The sequence below is a fragment of the Aythya ferina genome (assembly GCF_964211825.1).
Source record: "Aythya ferina genome assembly, chromosome: 31".
Classification (NCBI taxonomy): domain Eukaryota; kingdom Metazoa; phylum Chordata; class Aves; order Anseriformes; family Anatidae; genus Aythya; species Aythya ferina.
This window is the reverse complement of record NC_140328.1, coordinates 1,677,054-1,696,531: the sequence shown is the minus strand read 5'-3', so window position 1 is coordinate 1,696,531 and position 19,478 is coordinate 1,677,054. Positions and strand designations below refer to the sequence as shown.

The following is a 19,478-nucleotide window of genomic DNA, read 5'->3' as shown; positions in this document are numbered from 1 at the left end:
TCACACACTGCAGCACACGCTAGTTTTACTTGTATCTCGGGGCAACATTGTCCCTGTAAAGAGCTCCTGCCCCTTGAGCCCACTTGGATTTGCTCTCTCCTGAACATTTCACTCTGCTTCTCTTCAATGTCTACACAAATGATGGCATCAGGGGAATCCTGCAGCAAGGCCAAAGTGACTTCAGAGCTCTGGGGCAGCTGCCAAGGCTGTGGGCAGATTTCTCCTTCATCCTGTTGGTGAATCAGCTTATGAAGAACTCTCAGGGAGTCTCAGCTGGGGCCATACTGCTGTCAGCACAGCACTGTGGGAGCCATCTGCACCCACACTTTGACCCTCATGCGACCACACAACAACCAGGAAAGGCAGAGGCTTCGTCCCGAAGGCACCTGAGCTCCCCCACGCTGTTCTCTCAATTCCCTTCCTCAAAGGAATAGGTGAGAACCTCTGATGGAAGAAGACATGTGAAGGCCCAGCGCCAGAGCTGCAGCCCGTGGAGAGGAGCCCACGCAGGAGCAGGAGTCTGGGGGGAGCTGCTGCCCATGGGAGACCTGTAATGGAGCAGGTCTTCAAGAGCTGCTGCCTGTGGGAATCCCATGCAGGATCAGCTTGGAAGGACGGCATCCTGGGGCAGGGACCCCCCCACTGGAGTAGGGGCACAGAATGAGTGTTTAGAAGCAGCGTAGATGAAGTGTCACGGACTGACAACAGTCCCCTTTTCTTCATTCTCTACATGTTCTGGAGGGAGGAGGTGGAAGACTGGGTATTTGGGGGAACATATATATATGTATATATATTGGTTTGTTTGTTAGTCTTCTTCTCACTTCTCCATCTTGTTAAGAATAGGTAACAAATTTCATTTATCTCCCAATGCTGAGTTCATTTTGCCTGTGACAATAAAGCTTGAGTGATCTCCCTATTCTTATCACAAGCCTTCAACCATTCTCATTCTATTTTCTCCCCCTTACCCTTTCAGGAGGGGGAGTGAGAGAGTGGTTGTGATGGAGCTCTCTGTCCTGCTTAGTAAAACCACCACAGCTACCCAGAAAAGCTTCCACATGAGTGAAACCACCAGAACTGCACAGAAGAGAGAAGAAACACAAGTACCAAATGCCTTCCTTGGATAGGTCTGTACTATCAAAACCAGCCTTAAGGAACGCTATGTCTTAGAAGGCAGAGGCAGGGCCTGCAGGAAGGAAGGTGTCCCCTTGGTGAAGGAGGATCAGGTGGGGCAATGCTTCAGTCAACCGAGCAGAGAGAAGGCCGTGGGCCCTGCTACGAGGCACCCCCGAGTGAGTGCTGAAGGAGCTGGCAGATGTCATTGCGAGGCCACTCTCCATCATCCTTGATGGGTCAAGGTGAGTGGGAGAAGGGCCCAAAGATGGGAGGGAAGCAAACGTCACTGCTCTTCCAGAATGGCAAGAAGGAGGACCTGGGGAACTAGAGGCCAATCAGATCGCCTCCATCCCTTGGAAGGTGAGGGAGCAGTTCATCTGGGAAAGCGTTTCCAGGCTCCTGGAGGACAAACCAATCATCAGGAGTAGCCAGCAGGAATTCAGCAAGGGGAGGCCATGCATGGCCAAGCCAACAACCCTCTATGATGAAACGACTGTCCTGGTAGACAAGAGGAGAGCATGCATCTTGCCTGCCTGCACTTCAGGAAGGCCTCTGACAGTGTCTCCCCTAAGATTGTCACAGACAAACTGTTGATGTTTGGTCTGAGTGAGTGAACATTGGGGTGCATCCAAGGAGGATGATCAGTGCTGCAAAGTCTAGTTGAAAGACACTAATTAGTGGTGTACCCCAGGGGTCCAAACGAGGTCCAATTGAATTCAACATCAGCATTATTCGGAGGATGCTGGGGTAGAGATTACCCTCAGCAAGTCTGCAGCTGACACCACAATGGGCATTCAATCACCAGGGAGGGTTGGAGGCTGTATTGGAATGAGGGAGTAGCTCCTTGCACCTAACTCCATTTGTACCCTTTAAGGAAAAGTCTCCTGGAGGCTTGTGCTGTGAAACATGCATGCATGGGCCTGAAGCAAGCTGTGGGACAAATGTTTTGATGTCGGTTTTGAGAGGTGATGGAATTTCCTTGCAGGAAGGAGTCTGAATCCCACTTCCCCTCCAGCTCTGCCTCTAACCAGCTCTTGCTGAGTTTTGAACCCATTTTCCTATCCCCTATTCCCTCCATGCAGCCATGCAGCCTTGTGCCTCCCAGTTGAGCAGCTCCTCTCCTGCCTGCACCCATCTTATCCCAGTGTTCCCCACTGCACACCAAGGCCCCAGATGTCAGCACTGGGAGCTGCACGGTGGGGACACTTTGGCTCCTTCCAGGTGCCTGCAGGTATTGATGTGGGATGTCTAAAAGCCCATAGTTCAAGGCTGGGGATGGTCTGTGGGTGTGGGGGCCAGCCATGCTGAGACCCCATCCCCACCTGCCCCACAGCTGGATGCCCCCATGCACAACATCCCTGCTCAGGGCTGTCTCCTGGGGATGGCAGTTTGACAGGCAGTCTTGGCACAGGGATGGGTAAGCATGTGATGCAGAAGGACAGGTGCGGCCACTCTCTGGTCATCTGTATGGCCTCAGCCATTTTCAGATCAGTACTTTTCCATGACACATCTGCCAGGACAATGGCAGCGGGTTGGGATAAATCTTGTGTGTCAGGGCAAAGGGAACAGCAGCTCCCTCACAGGACGCATGGCCCCATATGGCAGTCATAGAGGAGCTCTCCCAGCTCTGCTCGCTGGCTTCCCTCCCAAATACAGAGCAGCAACATCAGCTGGTGCATTCTGAGCCAATCCTTTATAACTCGCCTCCCACAGGACAAATACCCACCACAAAGGGTGCCTCCACACAGGGCACCATAACCACCTGGGGATATGCCCATTGCGGCTGGCACCACCTTGGGCACAGGGAGGTGCTGGAGTGATGCAGGCGCTGCAGAGCATGGGTGCCTGGGGGTGCAGCTGTGACTCTTTCCCCTCGTATTCTGCTGGTATGCAGAGGTGGATCCCGCACTGAAGATATTCCAGACAATTTTGGAGGAAGCTGCGTCCTGTAGTCTGAGGGGAATGAAGAAAGATTTCAAGGCCTTAGGACTGTTGGTGAAAGAGTCTGGAGCACAAGTCCCTTTCTCTTCCCTCCATGCATTCTGGGGTGGTGATGTTGTATGGAATAGAAGGATCTGGTCCGTAAATGCTTGGCTCCGTGACTGGTGCTACAGGCCCAGCTTTGGGCTATTTGGTAATGGCTGGTGTTATAAGACAGCAGGGCTGAGAGGAATACTTGGGAAAGGTTTATCTCACAGACTCCAGAGGGTGCTGGGACAGCAATTAGCAGGGCTCATTTGGAGAGCTTCAAGCTATATCCACAGGGGGATGGGGTTGTAGCAGGGCTTGTACTGGTGGGGCAGTGCCCCCGCAGAGATGAAGACCAGGAGGCCTCCCACCCCTCATGGGGTGAAATAACCGTGCTCAGCTCCTTCCCTGAAGTGCCTGGACACCAATGCGTGTGGCATGGGGAATAAGCAGGAGGAGTTAGAAATCTGTGTTTGGTCAGAAGACTGAGATCTGGTGGCAGTTACAGAGACATGGTGGGACAGCTCACATGGCTGGAATGTGGTCATGGATGTCTATGTCCTGCTCAGGAAGACAGGCCAGCAAGGTGAGGTGGCGGAACTGCTCTTCAAGTGAGAGAGCAACTCCATTGTATTGAGTACTGTCCAGGGGCAGATGAGGAGTGAGTTGAGAGTCTGTGGGTGAGAATTAAGGGGCAGGCTGGCATGGGGGATGCTGTTGTGCATGTCTGTTACAGGCCACTAGACCAGGATGCGTAAGCTGACGAGGCTTTCTACAGGCATCTGAGAGCAGCCTCATGATCAAATCCCTGGTTATCATGGGGGATTTCAACTACCCTGACATTTGCTGGCAGGCCTATGCAGCCAGTCACCCGAAGTCCAGGAAGTTCCTCCAGTACTTGTTCCTCCAGTGCATTGATGATAACTTCCTGACGGAAATGGTGAACGTGCCAACTGGGAGAGGAGTGCTGCTAGATCTTGTCGTCACCAACAAGTAGGGGTTGGTTGATTCTGAATCACAGAAGCACAAATTTTAGGGCTTGAAAGGGACCTCAAGAGATCATCGGTCCAACCTCCTTGCCAAAGCAGTTTACCTACAGCAGGTTGCCTATGTAGGTGTCCAGATGGGCCTTGAATATTTCCAGAGATGGAGAGTCCACAAGCTCCCTGGGCAGCATGTTCCAGTGCTCTGTCACCCTCACTGTGAAGAAGTTCTTTCACATGTTGGTGTGGAACTTCCAGTGCTCCATTTTTTTTGACAATTGCCCCTTCTCCTATGCCCACAAACAACTGAGAAGAGGTTGGCCAAATCCCACTGTCTCCCACACTTAAGGTATTTGTATACATTGATAAGGTCTCCTCTCAGCCTCCTCTTCACAAGGCTGAAATTTGAGGGCAGCCTTGGTTGCAGCGACTATGAGATGGTGCAATTCAGGATCTCGTGGGGCAGAAAGAGAATACCAAGAAGAATCGCAACCCTGGACTTCAGTAGGGACAACTTTTGCCTTTTCACACAATTGCTAAGAGGAATCCCATGGGGCAAGGTACCTGAAAGAAAAGGGTCCCAAGACAGTTGGTTAGTGTTCAAGGACTGCTTCTTCCCAGCTCAAGATCCAAGCATCCCAACAGGTTTAAAGTCAGGAAAGAGAGCCTGGAGACCTGCTAAAGAGGGAACTGCTGGGCAAACTCAAGTGGAAGAGGAGAGTCTACACTTGGGAGGCCACTTGGGAGGAATATAAGGCTGTTGTCAGATGATGTAGGAAGGGAACTAGGAAAGCTAAGGCCTCCCTAAAATTAAACATTGCAAGAGGGATCAGGGAGAAATGAAAGGGCTTGTACAAATACATTGCAGATAAAAGTAACACTAGAGGCAATGGAGGGCTGGTGATGAACAAGATGGGACCCTACTGCCATCAGGTTATTGGGGTCAGAACCCCACTGTATTTTTCTGTAGGGACAGGGGGATGCCAACCGCTGTCTGCACTGGAGGCTGAAATGATCCCTTCTGGCAAAAGAGTGGGGAAAGCTGTCTTGTTGGTAGCCCTGAGGCACTGTGGAAACCTGGAAAGAGACTACTGAGGGAAGGGAGGGGGGCTTCTCTGGTAGTGCTCTGTACACACAGAATCACAGAATCACAGTGTTTTGGATTGAAAGGGATGTTGAAAGATCACCTAGTGAAAATACATCAGCATCCCAAGAAGTACTTCTTAAACAAATGGAACAAACAGGAGTCTTCCATAAATTTACTGGCCAAATCTGTGGTTATCTCCACCCTTGTGGCCCCAAGTAGTGTTCCAAAAATAGCTATTGAGGTTTACGTCCAGTGGTCAGGCAAGCAGAACAAAGCTGCTTGCCCATTCAAGCCCCAATGGGATCAGGATAGAAAACAAAGAGGACAAAAGTTAGGAAATATATGGGTTGATATAACTAGGTGTCCTGGTTTCAGTTAGGACAGAGTTAATTTTCTTCCTAGTGGCTGGTAGAATGCTATGTTTTGGCTTAGGATGAGAAGAGTGCTGATAACACCCCAATGTTTTAATTGTTGCAGAGCAGTGCTTACACCAAGCCAAGGACATCTCAGCTTCTTGCACTGTCCTGCCAATGGACAGGCTGGGCGTGCAGCAGGAGCTGGGAGTGGACAGACCCAGGACAGGTGACCCAACCTAGCCAAAGAGGTATTCCATACCACCTGACATCATGCTAAACAATATATAAGGGTGGCTAGCCAGGGGAGGAGGGCCGGACTGCTCGGGGTTAGGCTGGGCATCGGTCAGCGGGTGGTGAGCAATTGCATTGTGCATCACTTGTTTTGTACACATTATTAGTAGTAGCACTATTATCATCATTATTGTCATTATTATTATTGATATTATTATTTTCCTGTCCTAATAAACTGTCTTTATCTCAACTCACAGGCTTCACTTTCCTGTTTCTCTCCCCCATTCCAGAGAGGGAGGGGGGAGGGTGAGTGAACGGCAGTGTGGTGTTTAGCTGCCAGCCGGGTTAAACCACGATACTAGGATATATTAAGGGGTGCTGGGTCTGGCTGGGATGGAGATAACTATCCCTGCAGTGGCCCAGTACGTCTGGGGGTGGGCAAGAGGTGGGTAGGGGACATCACCAGGGCAGCTGCCCTAAACCGACCAAAGGGGTTTTCCATAGCACAGGATGTCACACTCAGGAATAATAGGTGGGAAAGGGGAAGGAGAGTGGGGTCTCTCCTTATAAATATGTCTGTCCTCCCAAACAACTGCTACACATATCGAGGTCTTGCTTCCCCACACATGGTCCAACATTGCTTGTTGATGGGAAGTAGAGGATGATTTCTTTTTCTCTCTCCCTTCTTCCCACATGGGTGTGGAAGAGATAGAAATCAGCTTGGGAGAGGCTGCAGAAGTTTGCTAGCCTGATGGAGAGCTGTAAAAAAATGAACCAAATATGGCAATAGGAAAAGGGGCAGGAGGCCTCTGTTGGAAGAATACTGCCCTTGAGATACATGTAAAAACAGCATGATCTGCAGTGTGTGAGCGGACAGAAATAACAGCGGGGGATCAAAAAAAGCAGCGGATGTAGCAGGGGCTGAGGCAGAAACATTGCTGATGAGAGCCTCTGTCTGTGGACCAGGCTCAGGCGGCCACAGAAAGCGCATAGCACAGCTCCAAGCTGCACTGCAAGCCTCTGTCGCACCATCCCCAGCTCACAGCAAAGCAGACACCTGAAGCAGACGCTGCTCCCCAGAAGCAGTGCCACAAAAGATGCTGGGGCAGGCACCATGGGCAAGGCTGTCTCCTTCTGGCCCTGCCGTCCTGCTGCTGGCACTCTGTAAGTTGGGGCATTTCTGGGTGTGGGGGCTGAGGGCTGGAGGTCTGCTGCTGTGGGTAGGACAGGCCAGTGGTGGGCACACGGGAGGATGTGGAGAACGTGTGGGACAGGCATGCAGCACTGTGGGGCAGAGTTGGTTTGGGGAAGGCAGGAGATCACTGACCCTCTAAGCAAAGACCTCTCTGCCCCTTGCTACAGGTGCTGGAGTGACCACCCAGGCTATCTGCAACTGTCCAGGATTGCAGGAGCATGGAGGTGAGTCCCAAAAATGAACGTGTCCTGGGGAAGGAGATGGGAAGGGTGAAGGGGATTATTACCCCACAGTTTCCCCTGTAAGACCCAGGACAGCAGAGTCTCTCAGCCTTGGCATGCAGTTCGTTTTGCCACCCGGCAGTCACTAATGCTTGCCTGGGAAATCCCTGTGCCATCCCTCCAGGTAATGACCAGACTCCAGTCCTGTACCTCAACACTTCCAGTGCCCAGGAGGGGGAAATAGTTTTCTTTCAATGTACCATTGATGCTCATTTTCCTGCTACGCGAGTTGTCTTCTGCAAGAATGGGCTGGAGGAGTTCAGCCTGAAAGCCCAGCATGGAATTGTCATCTACCCTCTAAAAGTGAAAATCAGTTCGAGAAGTGCTGGGACGTACACATGTGGATACCAGCAGAGGAATGAGAGCAACTGGGTGAGGAGCTCTGCTCTCAGTGCTCCCTGGACGCTGTCTGTGCCAGGTGAGACACAGCCCCAGGGTGGTGGGGACAGAAGGGACAGAGACACCACTGAGGCTGGAGCGTTGAGCTGCAGTAGGCAGGGCATGGCTCTGGTGTGATTCCCTGATGAGAGTGTTCCCACTCCTCCAAGGGAGCCCCTCGAGAGAAAGCTGCTCTCAAGGGTCCACCTCTGCTGCAGACTTGGGGATGTGCTGGGTGAAGTCACAGAGAGATCTGCCCTTTACATTGATGAGCCTGTGGACAGGGAATTCATGTGATTGTCATGAGATGGGCTACAGCATATATGTGAGTAAAAGTAAGTTCTGGTAAACAGAGTGGAGACCACAGTGGTGCTGGTTTGAGACACCAGGGTGGGAAGGTTCCTACTCAGCAAGGACAAAGAGTGGGGACATAGGCACGGTTGAGGTGGTGTGCAATGTCTTGGCCCTACAAAGAAAAATGCACTTTACTCCAAGTTACAACTGCTGCTGAGACCACCCAGGACATCCACAGCTCCCCAGGTGAGGACAAGCATGCAGGTGTGCCAGCTGCACGGGCATGTCCTGCTCCCTGCCTCTCCCCATCACACTGCGATGCCCTCACACCCTCTGTCCCCCAGCTCCACATGCCCAGATCCTGCACACCCTCCCCACAGGCACGGCGCAGGCAGTGGCGGCCGTTGGCCTCTACCTCCTGGTTGCAGGCAGCTGGTTTGCCATCAGGAAAGGTGAGGGAGTGGGGGAAGAAGGGGGGAAAGGCTGAGGCCGTGGGGTCCTGTTGGGGACTGGTGCAGTGGGAATGGCGGTGGGGGGAACCTGGGGGTGCGCAGCTGGGGGAGACGGTGCCTGGGGGTGATGGCTGTGGGCAGCCCAGCTGGGGAGGCTGCTGAGGGAGCTGGGGAGCTTCAGCCTTTGTCCCCCAGCCCCGAGATGGGAGCCAGGGCTGGGCAGCCTGTTTGTGCCAGGTGAGATACGGCCCCAGGGTAGTTTGAACAGAAGGGATGGGGATACTGCAGAGGCTGGAGCTGTGTGCTGCAGCAGGTAGGGCATGGCTGTGGTGTAGATCCCCCAGGGGGGTGTTCCCTCTCCTGTAAAGCAGCTGCTAGAGAAAGAGCTGCTCTCAGAAGTCCCCCTGTCCCTCCTGGAGCACCTCTGCAGCAGAGATAGGGCTGCATCGGACACTGGAATAGAGAACAAGGGCTGGGGATGTCTGTGAACCCTAGGATGTTCCACTACCACTCTAGGATGTCCCTCTAACCTTTAGAAACCTGTGTTTGGGAACTTACATGAAAAGGCTTGCTCATGTTCCCTGTGTGCTCAAGGAAGCAAGACATGAGCTCAGCATCTCCCCAGCATCTGGGATTGTCCCAAAACAGAGTTCAAGGGACATAAGCATGTTCATGTCTCCCACAGGCAGCAGCCCCTCACAGAGGGCCCAGATACCTTCCATAGGTGAGACATTGCTCATCAGCCCTTCCCAACACGGCTGTCCTATGTAGCTTGCCTTGGCCACACTGTGACTCTGTTCTCTCACAGGGCCATACATGCCCCTGGAAGTCTGGATCCTGCGCTCTGCCCTCAGCCTACTCCTGCTGCTGTCTGCCCCCATCATCACCCTCCTCCTGGAGAGATGGAGCCACGTTGCCGGCAGGGCCAGGCAGCCTGGAGACGTCCCAGTCCCCATGGTGCTCTGATGTCCTCCTGGGCTCCATGCTGTCCCCAGCCTGCTCCCTCATCCTCAGAGTATGACCCCCAACGTGGCCAGGCTCCCACTGACGTTGGGTTCAAGGCAGCTGGGGCAGCATGCCCAAGGGATGTGCTGCCACTGCTCTGCTTCCCTTGGCTCAGACTCTGCTCTCTGCTCACATTAAGGAGGGATCGTGCACTCTCCTGGCTGCCTTCAACCACAACACCCACGTTGCTGCCGCTCCTAGTCATAGGATCTCCATCATGTGATCCACCTCTGAATACCAGAACAACACAAGGGGATGGAGTCATGTCTGCACCCCCAGGCATCCATGCTCTGCAGCTCCTGCATAACTCCAGCACCTTCCTGTGCCCAAGGTGGTGCCGGCTGCAATGGGCACATCCCCAGGTGGTCACAGTGCCCTGTGTGGAGGCACCTTGATGTGTATTGGTCCTGTGGGAGGCGAGTTATAAAGGATTGGCTCAGAATGCACCGGCTGATGTTGCTGCTCCGTATTTGAGAGGGAAGCCAATGAGCAGAGCTTGGAGCGCTGCTCTATGACTGCCATATGGGGCCATGTTCCCTGGCCCCATGACTGCGAGGGACCTGCTGTTCCCTTTGCCCTGACACCCAAGAGTTCCCCTACATTCTGGCACTGCCCTGGTAGATGTGGCATGGAAAAGTGCCATTGTGAGGATGGCTGAGGCCATGCAGATGACCAGGGGGTGCCCATGCCTGGCACTCTGCACCCCACACCCACCCATCACTGTGCTGGGTCTTCTGTCTCTCAGCCGCACTTTTTGCTACCCTGAGACAACGACCTGTCATGTTTCGACAAATGCTGTACCCTAGTGTACTTTTCCTCATTGTAATATCATTATAATACCAAAACACACCTCCATCCCAAAAGCTACCTGCCTCCAATGTGTGACCACCCCTCACTGAGCATGCACTCTGAGTTTCTCAGAGCCTATTACTTTAAACGGAGACAGCATAACTTTTCACCAATCATAACTAAGATATGCTTGACTAGAGTCACTCAAGCTCCACCTAAAAGATAGAAAATAATATAAATTGGCCTAAGAGAGAGGGGATGTTGGGGAAGATACCACTGTCAGGGGAGATACCACCCCGAGGTATCTCCATCCTGAGGACCTCCTGACTCCTGGGATCAGTTGATGGGCTGAGCTTCTCTTCCACCCTCTCCCCACATTGGGATGCCTTTGGGTGAGATTTGAACACGTGGCTATACTGTGTGTCTCTGCAGAAACTTTGAAATCACTATAGAGTCTTTGTGACTTTTAACACATTAATTTCCAGGCTGCGCACCTCTGTCACCTGTGTATTTCATGCATGCTAGCTTGCTTTTGCAGACAGTAGCTATCACTGGCAATCCAAAGAACCTGTGTACCTGTTGCTGTAATAAATCGCACTTGAATGCATTGTTCCTACCCATGATAGTGTGAAATGTGTTCATCTGGTTCGTGTTAATATGGAACAATCCGAGGGCAACATGATATGATGAAGTGTGACCTTCTGTCTTTCATACTCTTGTATAACTACAAGTCTAAGAAAAACAGAGTGGTTAATGCATATAGTTCTTGTATCTTGCAAAGGAATGGTCCAGCAATTGGTAAAGACTGCAGCTCTGGCTTGGGACATGCTTCTGCAGGGCCTCGCCATGGGCCTCAGCCTCCTCCATCGGCCACAGCCACCTGATTCACCGGTGGCACCTCCATGGGCTGCAGCGTGGAGATCTGCTCCATGTGGGACCCAAGGGTGCAGAGGGACAGCCTGCTCCACCAGGAGCCTCTCCACAGGCTGCAGGGGAACTTTTGCTGCATGCCTGGAGCACCTCCTGCCCTCCTGCTGCACTGACCTTAGTGCCTGCAGGGCTGGATCTCACTCCTCCCTCTACAAGTTGTTGTGCGGCAGGTTTCCTTCCCTGCTAAAATATGCTCTCACAGATGTACAAACAACATTGATTTTTGGCTCAGCTTTGGCCTGCATCAGGTCCCTTTGGAGCAGTCTGACACAGGCCCTTTTCAAATAGGAGGCAGCTTACTACCAAGGACACCTCTGCAGACCCCCGCTACCTGCCCACGTAACCCCAATAGAGCTGCAGAGTGCAGGCCACAGTTTGCTTTCCCTTGGAGGGGCGTCCAGTACATCTGCAATGGATAGTGCGGGGGGTGCAAACACAGCCCTGCCATTTGCCATGCAGTAATGCAGATGGCTGTGGAACAAGGGCAAGCTCCTTAGCTCCTGAAGGCATTGATGGCAGCCTCATGTGGGGCAGCAAAGCAGAGGAAGTCTTTGAGAAAGGGAAGAAAATCACCCAAATTCTTCTGAAGGCTGGTTTTGCCATTGACCAGAGTGAAGTCAAGGGACCTGCACAGGAAATGTGAAACCTGGGTGTAAAATGGCATGGTGGATGTTGCTATACCCCACTGGGTGAGGTCAGTGAGGTAACAAATGCGTCCCCATCAGCTAAAAGGAAAGAAACACAAGGTTTCCTAGGCCTTGGGGGTTTCTGGAGAAGGCATATTACATCCTGAAGGGAGCTTCTGAGCCCTCCCTAAGAAGTAACCTGAAAGAAGAGCACTTGGAAGTGGGAAGAGGTGAAAGTGGGTGTTCAAAAGGCTGCAGTGGGAGCCCTTGGGCCTATGTGTACAGGCCCAGCTGTGCCAGTGGTGCTTCACACTGCAGGTGGGGAAAATGGCCTGGCCAGGAGCCTTCGGCCGGAAAGACCAGGAGAAAGCTGAGGTTGTCCTCTGCCTTCTGGAGCCAGGCTGTTGAGGATCAGAAGCCTATGATGCTCCAAGTGCCAAAAGCGAGCCAGGGAGTCATGCCCAAAGGAAAATGGTGGGCCATGGGCCCAGAAACAAAGCATTCCTTGGTCCAGCACATCCCAGGTCACTCAACAACCTCTGGAAAGATTGAGCCATACCATGGAGTGTTAAAGGCTGGAGTGAGGACATTGGGTGCAGAGGCATGGGAGCACTTGGCTGGACATTTCTGAGAAGCCACTTGGCCGCTTAACAGCAGAGCATCTTGCAAGTGGCCTGGTGCTACTCAAAGAAAGACCCTACCTCCTGTGGGATGAAAGTCCCGGCAGTGCCCCTTAATAGGAGGCAATGAACTGCATTAATCTGCCTTACGCAGAGTCTCTTTTGCCTGTGCTGGTCACTGGTGAGTGATCTCCCTGCCCTTATCTCAGTGCACAAGTCTTCCTTCCGTCAGAGTTTCTCGCCTATTCCTTTGAGGAAGGGGACTGAGAGAACAGCATGGGGGAGCTCAGGTGCCTTCAGGGTGAAGCCTCTGCCTTTCCTCGTTGTTGTGTGGTCGCATAAGGGTCAAAGTGTGGGTGCAGATGGCTCCCACATTGCTTTGCTGGCAGCAGTATGGCCCCAGCTGAGACTCCCTGAGAGTTCTTCATAAGCTGATTCGCTGACAGGATGGAGGGATCTGCCCACAGCCTTGGCAACTGCCCCAGATCACTGAAGTCACTTTGGTGACTTCACCTTGGTTCAGGATTCCCCTGTCGCCGTCATCTTTTGTACAGATGTTGAAGAAAAGCAGAGTCATGTGGTCAGAAGAGGGCAAAGCTGAGTAGACAAGGGGCAGGAGGGCTTTGCAGGGGGGATGCTGCCCTTAAGACACTTGTTAAAACTGTGGTGTTGGAGAGGATGTGTTCAGAACAGGGCAAAACAGGGAGCATAGTTGGGATAAAGAGCAGAAGGGCTTTGCAAGGAGGATGCCATCACTAAGATAGAAGTAAAACAGTGAGTGTTGTGGTATGTGAGAGAATAAGAATAAGAGTGGGGGCTCTCAAAATTAAGCAGATACAGAATGGTCTGAGGAAGGGCCCCACTAATTAGAGCTTCTGGCTGTGGGCAGGCTCAGGCAGCCACAGAAAGCCCACAGGACAGGTCCCAGCTGCACTGCAAGCCTCTGTCTCACCATCCCCATCTCACAGCAAAGCAGACACCTGAAACAGATGGTACTCCCCAAAAGCATCACCCCAAAAGGTGCTACAGCATGCGCCATGGGCAAGGCTGTCTCCTTGTGGCCCTGCTGTCCTGCTGCTGGCACTCTGTGAGTTGGGGCATGTTGAGGCCTTCTTGAAACAGTAAGGAGGCCATGACTTGCTGCAGCTGAGCAAACCAAGCTGTCAGGTCGACTTGGTGAAGTCCCCATGATATACGGTCCAACAAACCCGATTGAGGAATTAAAAAAAATTGTTGCCAGCAGCTGGCTTCAAGGACAGGATGTATGTGACTGCTAATCACAAGGGGGATGTTTCCTTGCAGATGGGGTTGTTTCCTTGCAGTTGTTTGAGTGCTTTTGACCAATAATCTTGTGTAAGACACTATCCGCCCCTGTTAAATTTGCTATAAAAGTCAGGTTATTTGGGTAATAAAGAGAGAGCATGATCTGACCATACTGGTGTCTGTCGTGTTTTCAGCCATTCTTCCTGCAACAGGGGAATTGCTGGGTATGGGGGCTGAGGGCTGGAGGGCTGCTTCTGTGGGCAGGACAGGCCTGTGCTAGGCACACAGTAGGATAGGGACAGTGTGAGTGGGCAGACATACAGTTCTGTGGGGCAGAGCTGTTTTGGGGAAGGCAGGATGGAAATTGCTTCCTCCAAGTATAATATAAGTCTGAGCAAGGGGCACACTTCTCCAGCACCATAAATTGTCTGGAGGTTTGCTCTGAGACTCTAGGACTGCTGGATTCTTTACAGAGCTATGGGACTTAGCTGGAACAAGAAATCCACACAAAATGGGATTGGGATTGGGATTGGCATTGTTTGAGGGGATATTGAAGAGATACAGCATGAGAACATGCAGGTGTGATGATGCCTGCTTAGCAGTGAGGATGTGGGCAGGGGCGTCAGGATGAGCCGGGACACTGCTCCTCTCAGCAAATCCCTCTCTGCCCCTTGGTACAGGTGGCAGCATGACCTCCCAGGACATCTGCAGCTCCCCAGGTACTCATGAGTCCTTCTCTCCCAGACCCAGGGCATTTTGAAGCCCAACCACTGTGAGCTCTGCCCTATGGCAGCTCTTCACTGCTGTGTCTCCTCCAGGGGATCTCGTGGCTCCTTCTCTCCAAATGAACTCAACTTCTGCTCTGCCAGGTACCACAGTTTTGCTCCAGTGTATTCTCCCTGTGGTGTCACCTGTAAGACGAATCATCTTCTGCAAGGATGGGATGGAGGCGGACAGCCAGAAAGACCAGCAAGGGCAGCTGAGCTACTCCATGGTCCTGAACATCACGTCAAGAAGCGCAGGAAAATATACATGTGGGAACCAGCAGAAGAGTGAGATGAAATACATGAGGAGCTCTGCCCTCAGTGCTGGCCGCATCCTGAATGTCCCTGGTGAGACACGTCCCCGGGCTGGAGGGGTGAGAAGGGACGGAGGCACTTGCCACCACATGGCAGTGCTGAGGCTGGAGCTGTGTGCTGCAGCAGGCTTTGGGGTGGTTCCCTCACGGGAGTGTTCCCTCTCCTCCAAGGCAGCCCCTAGAGAGAGAGAGTTGTTCTCAAGGGGTCCTCCTGTCCTTTCAGCACCACCTCTGCTGCAGAGATGGGGCTGTGCAGAGCCCATTCACAGAGAGCAAGGGCTGGGGATGTGGACGGATGCTGGTTTGAGCCAGGGATGCTGCAAGGTCTGCCCTGTACTTTGATGAGCCTATGGCAGGGGAAATGGGATGATTTTCACGAGCTGGGCTGTTACTTATGTGTGAAGGAGACTACATTTATGGCTCTAAAAGAGGGCTGGAGTCATGTGGGGACAGGGAGGTGTTGGAGTGCTTAGGGATCCAGGGACATCTTTCTGCAATAGCAAACCAACAAAAAGTGTCTTGGATTGGCTCCAGGGAGGACACCACATAGGTGCTGTTTGGACACAGCAGTGGGAAAGTGTATTTTAGCAAGGACCAAAAGTGGAGACATGGTCAGGGTGGCTCATGAGGTCTTCACCCCTCTAAGCAAACTGCTGTGTGCCCCAATGTGCAAGTGCTTCCCTGACCACCCAGGACATCCACAGCTCCCCATGTGAGGACAAGCATGTGGGTATGCCAGCTGCACGGGCATGTGCTGCTCCCTGCCTCTCCCCATCACACCCCGCTGCCCTCACACCCTCTCTCCCCCAGCTCCCCATGCCTGGATCCTGCACGCCCTCCCTGCATGCACGGCGCAGGCAGTGGTGGCCGTCAGCCTCTACCTCCTGGTTGCAGGCAGCTGGTTTGCCATTAGGAAAGGTGAAGGAGTGGGGGAAGGAGGGTGAAAGGCTGAGGCTGTGGGGGTCCTGCTGGGGGCTGGTGCAGTGGGAAAGGCGGTGGGGAGAAGCTGGGGGTGCACAGCTGGGGCAGACGGTGACTAGGGGCGATGGCTGTGGGCAGCCCAGATGGGGAGGCTGCTGAGGGAGCTAGGGAGCTTCAGCCTTCGTCCCCCAGCCACAAGATGGGAGCCAGGGCTGGGCAGCACCTTGGCCTGTGCACCTCAGCCCCTGTTCTTCTTGCAGGTTCCTGCAGAGGGAGATGCCCAAGGTGAGCACCAAGGGCTCCAGTTCAATGACAAATGGAGGAAAGCAACACCAAAGGGCATAAGCCTCCATTCCCCTCCTCTGCACATGCACATCCCAGAACCATTCCATTCCTCTTCAGGCAGCAGCACGTTGACAGTCCACAGACGGAAGACACCAACTATGGTGACATCCAGTTTGAGTACTACGTCCTCCCTTGTGGCAAGCCACACGCCCCTCTCCCCATGAGAATCCTGTGCGAGCCCCCATGCAATCCCACCACTTCATTTCCCACTGGGACATACAAAATCCCTGCTTGTTCATCAAGGCCAGGTTTCTCTCCAGCACCTCACGTCCTGCTTCTTCCTTGCATGCAGAATGTGTGCGAGGCTGCTGGTTGCACAAGGGACGTGGCAGCATCCCAGTGCTCATGGGGACAAAGCGCCTTTGCCTGGGGGGTCCTTCCACAGCTGCTGCGCCCCCAGACTGCAATTCCCCCACTTCAGCCTCTTCTTTTGTTATTTCTTCAGTTTTCCTACAAAGAAATTTCTGTTTTCTTGCAGTTGAAAGGACACAGCAGCGATGAAAGATGTGGCTCTGTTTCCTTGTGCTTGTGAGGAAAACATTTTAGAGTTCGCTCTGTAACCACAGGTAGCAACAAAGAGGGGATGTTGTGGTTGGGTTACAGGCTGTAGATATATCCCTACCCTATGAGGACATCACTCCAAGTTGACCTCTAACCTCTAACAAGGTTACAACACAACCTTGTTTTCTCAGACGTGCACAGAGCAGCCTGCAAGGTGTGCTGGCTGTGGAAGGAGAGGAGATGCCACAGAATGGTGGAAATAAAACAAAACTTCAGCATTTCTGCTCCATCACTGCTTAATGCACGTCTCAGAGGAGGGTGATGGGAGGGTGTGAGGAATGTTTTAACAATTCGTGTCCATAAAGAACAATTCTGTTTGAATCCTGTCTGCCTCTGGGTCCTGCACTGGCAATTTAATTCTTGAACCACAGATGCAGTGTGTCCCAGTCTCCCCCTCATTCTAGTCAATTTATCAAGTCTTCAGAAAATACTCCTTAAATTTATGAACCTGTTTGCTTTTGTTATTCCGGACTTCTATTTCTAACAGTTACAGCCTTTTTTCCTTTCTTCTTCGAGATTAACTTAACACTGCTGTAGATGTGTCTGTGAATGGCTGGGGAAGAATGTTTTAATTACTCGTGAAGCGTCAAATAAGAAAGCTGTTTGTGTTTGATGTCTGGGAGTTTCAGAACAACAGATAACAATTAGTGACTGTTATGGGATACTATGCGCATCTTTGGTATCTGGTTAGGGGGGCCGAGAGATTAAGAGGAAGGAAAAAGAAGCTGAAGGACGGCTGGGAGACAAGACTCGCAGAGAATGTTCTATAAACTTGGCATGGTGCCAAGTAAGTACAAAGGGGGAGAGGAAGACTATGAGCCTTCAGCATGAAAGACCCCTAGAGACCCCCAGAAGAGACCCCCAGAGGAGACTGCGCATGCTCCAGTAGGAGGGACTGGACCCCGGAAGCTAATTATAATAATCTATTTTTTTAGAAGTAGTAATGAATATGTATTAGTCTAGGAGCATAAAAATCAGCTGCTTGATGTAACTGGGGTGCGTCCTGGTGGAGCGGAGACTCCCGATGCACCCAGCGCTGTTTGCTTACCTCTATTCCTTTATATTCTTTCAATAAATCCTATTTTTTTATTTAATCCTAATTTGAATCCTGAGCCATTTATAACAGAGGGGAAATGAAGCTCGCCATTGTGTGCTGACCATGCTGCCCAAGGTCAATGTGAGTTTCAACCCTCCTCCAACAGGCAGCAAGGGATCATGGTGTGTTTTTTTTTTTGCCCCTACCAACTCTAACATCACCCATGTTCAATGGGACAGGGTGAGTCATGGCACAGCTGTGCACAGCTCCTTTTTGCACTTCTGCAGCCTGCTGCCCGCTCGTTGTGCAGGGCTGACAGTCTGCAGCTGAAGTATCAGGGTTTCTTTTCCCCCTAAAGCCTCCTCCTGTGCAGCAGATGAGCGACACCACGACGTATGCCATGGTGAACCACACGCACACCCGATAGCGCTGTCACAGGGCAAGGGCACTGGAGCCTTACTCATGGCTGCCTTTGCTCTCCTGCAGAGGACTCATGCAGCCATACCGTGGGGCTGGGGGGTGCACTTTGGTCTTCTTTGAGTTTTGCTGTCACAGGGAAAAGCTGTGTGTGTTTAGCCAAGACGATGTAGGACTCACACCTCTATCTACAATATATGAATACTTGATATATGAGCTATATATGAGCTATACCAAATCATACTGTGAATGTATTTATTTTTCTCTCAACAAAAGAAGACATCTCTCTGTGCTAAGTGGATGACATGTACACCGAAGTTGCAGTATAAAGTGACAGGAGTGCTCTTCTACCCACCCATGGAGATGTCCATTTTTGACCTACATGGACAGATATCACTGCAGGGATGTCCTTGCATCTGTGTGTCAATCGGTGAGTGCACTGCAGATGTGGTTTTGCTTTGATGACAAATACACATCTCTGACTTTGTGTTCCTGATGGCACCTCCGTCTCATGCAGCGACACGTGGAATTTGATGGAGCAGACAGACAGACAACGAGGCACAAAGGGGTGCTAGTGTCGATCTGAAGCAATGTGAAGAGCCTTGCAGACAGAGCTTGCCGAGAAGTACTACACCAGCTCCTTCCTGTTTGGGGTGGCTTTATTGAGAGCTGGCAGGTCGGCCGGGCTTTCCCCAGTGCTCTCTGCCTCTCTCAGAAAACCAGCTGCATCACCTCTCACTTGCTCAGCTTTTGGAATGCAGTGGGTGTTGAGAGCAGTTGGATTGAGAGAGCTGCAAAACACAAGGGAGAACAAGGAGTGGCCTTGCTCTGGTGGTGCCCACCATGGGGAAATGCTGGGAGCATGGAAGGAGGGGGATTCAGCCAGAGCACAGCCATGCGAACCTCCCAGGTTCCTGCCATCAGATGCACTTCTGGCTTCCATTTGCTCTCCAACAGCCTGTGCTCTTGCAGCCATCATGTGCACGCTCAGCCTGCAGGGCTGGGCTTGGGCTGAACTCAACTTCATCTCCCCTAAGATCATCATAGAGAACGTCACAGGGAGACTGCTGATATCTGGGCTGAGTGAGCGAACATTGGGATGCACCCAAGGAGGGTGATAAGTGCTGCAAAGTCTAGTTGAAAGACACTAATTAGTGGTGTACCCCAGGGGCCCAAACGAGGCCCAATTGCATTCAACTTCGGCATTACTCGGAGGATGCTGGGGTAGAGGTTACCCTCAGCAAGTTTGCAGCTGACACCACAATGGGCATTCATTCACCAGGGAGGGTTGGAGGCTGTATGGGAATGAGGGAGTAGCTCCTTGCATCTTACTCCATTTCTTCCCTTTGAGGAAAAGTCTCCTAGAGGCTTGTGCTGTGAAACATACATGCATGGGCCTGAAGGAAGCTGTGAGACAAGTGTGTTGATGGGGGTTGGAGAGGTGAGGGAATTTCCTTACAGGAAGAAAACATGGATGGAATTGAACAAATATGAGTCTTCCATAAATTTACTGGCCAAATCTCTGGTTATCTCAACCCTTGCAGCCCCA

At 52.1% G+C, this 19,478-nt stretch overlaps 3 protein-coding genes across 5 annotated transcripts in view; 2 read left to right on the top strand and 1 right to left on the bottom strand.

The window, feature by feature from the left end:
- LOC311425488 (uncharacterized protein) overlaps window positions 1-18,018 on the top strand; it is a 33,141-nt gene extending 15,123 nt beyond the window's left edge. The window contains exon 9 of the mRNA XM_084501423.1: window positions 17,871-18,018. Coding sequence (XP_084357549.1) covers window positions 17,871-17,939 — 69 coding nt within the window. The 3' untranslated portion in view covers window positions 17,940-18,018. The remainder of the gene's footprint in view (window positions 1-17,870) is intronic.
- LOC311425497 (uncharacterized protein) overlaps window positions 1-19,478 on the bottom strand; it is a 127,947-nt gene that overhangs the window by 55,221 nt on the left and 53,248 nt on the right. The window contains exon 8 of one of the 2 annotated variants that reach the window (XM_084501443.1): window positions 18,409-18,783. The exons of the other annotated variant lie outside the window; for it this stretch is intronic. The gene's annotated coding sequence lies outside the window, so the exon portion shown is untranslated. Of the gene's footprint in view, window positions 1-18,408; window positions 18,784-19,478 lie in introns of those variants that run through there. 2 annotated transcript variants of the gene reach the window in all.
- On the top strand, window positions 6,672-10,752 carry LOC311425495 (uncharacterized protein). Of its 2 annotated transcripts, XM_084501439.1 has the most exons (5): window positions 6,672-6,902; window positions 7,101-7,157; window positions 7,339-7,632; window positions 8,231-8,338; window positions 9,147-10,752. In XM_084501439.1, the coding sequence occupies exons 1-5, from the start codon at window positions 6,836-6,838 to the stop codon at window positions 9,302-9,304; spliced, it is 684 nt and encodes a 227-aa protein (XP_084357565.1). In that variant the 5' UTR covers window positions 6,672-6,835; the 3' UTR covers window positions 9,305-10,752. The 2 variants fall into 2 exon arrangements, with proteins under 2 accessions (XP_084357565.1, XP_084357566.1); XM_084501440.1 differs by lacking the exon at window positions 8,231-8,338.

Excerpts from the sequence above, each read along its gene's own strand:
- LOC311425495 (XM_084501439.1), top strand. The coding sequence starts at position 6,836 with ATGCTGGGGCAGGCACCATGGGCAAGGCTGTCTCCTTCTGGCCCTGCC. Across the intron at positions 6,903-7,100 it reads CGTCCTGCTGCTGGCACTCT|GTGCTGGAGTGACCACCCAG; the intron begins GTAAGTTGGGGC and ends CCCTTGCTACAG. Across the intron at positions 8,339-9,146 it reads CTGGTTTGCCATCAGGAAAG|GGCCATACATGCCCCTGGAA; the intron begins GTGAGGGAGTGG and ends GTTCTCTCACAG.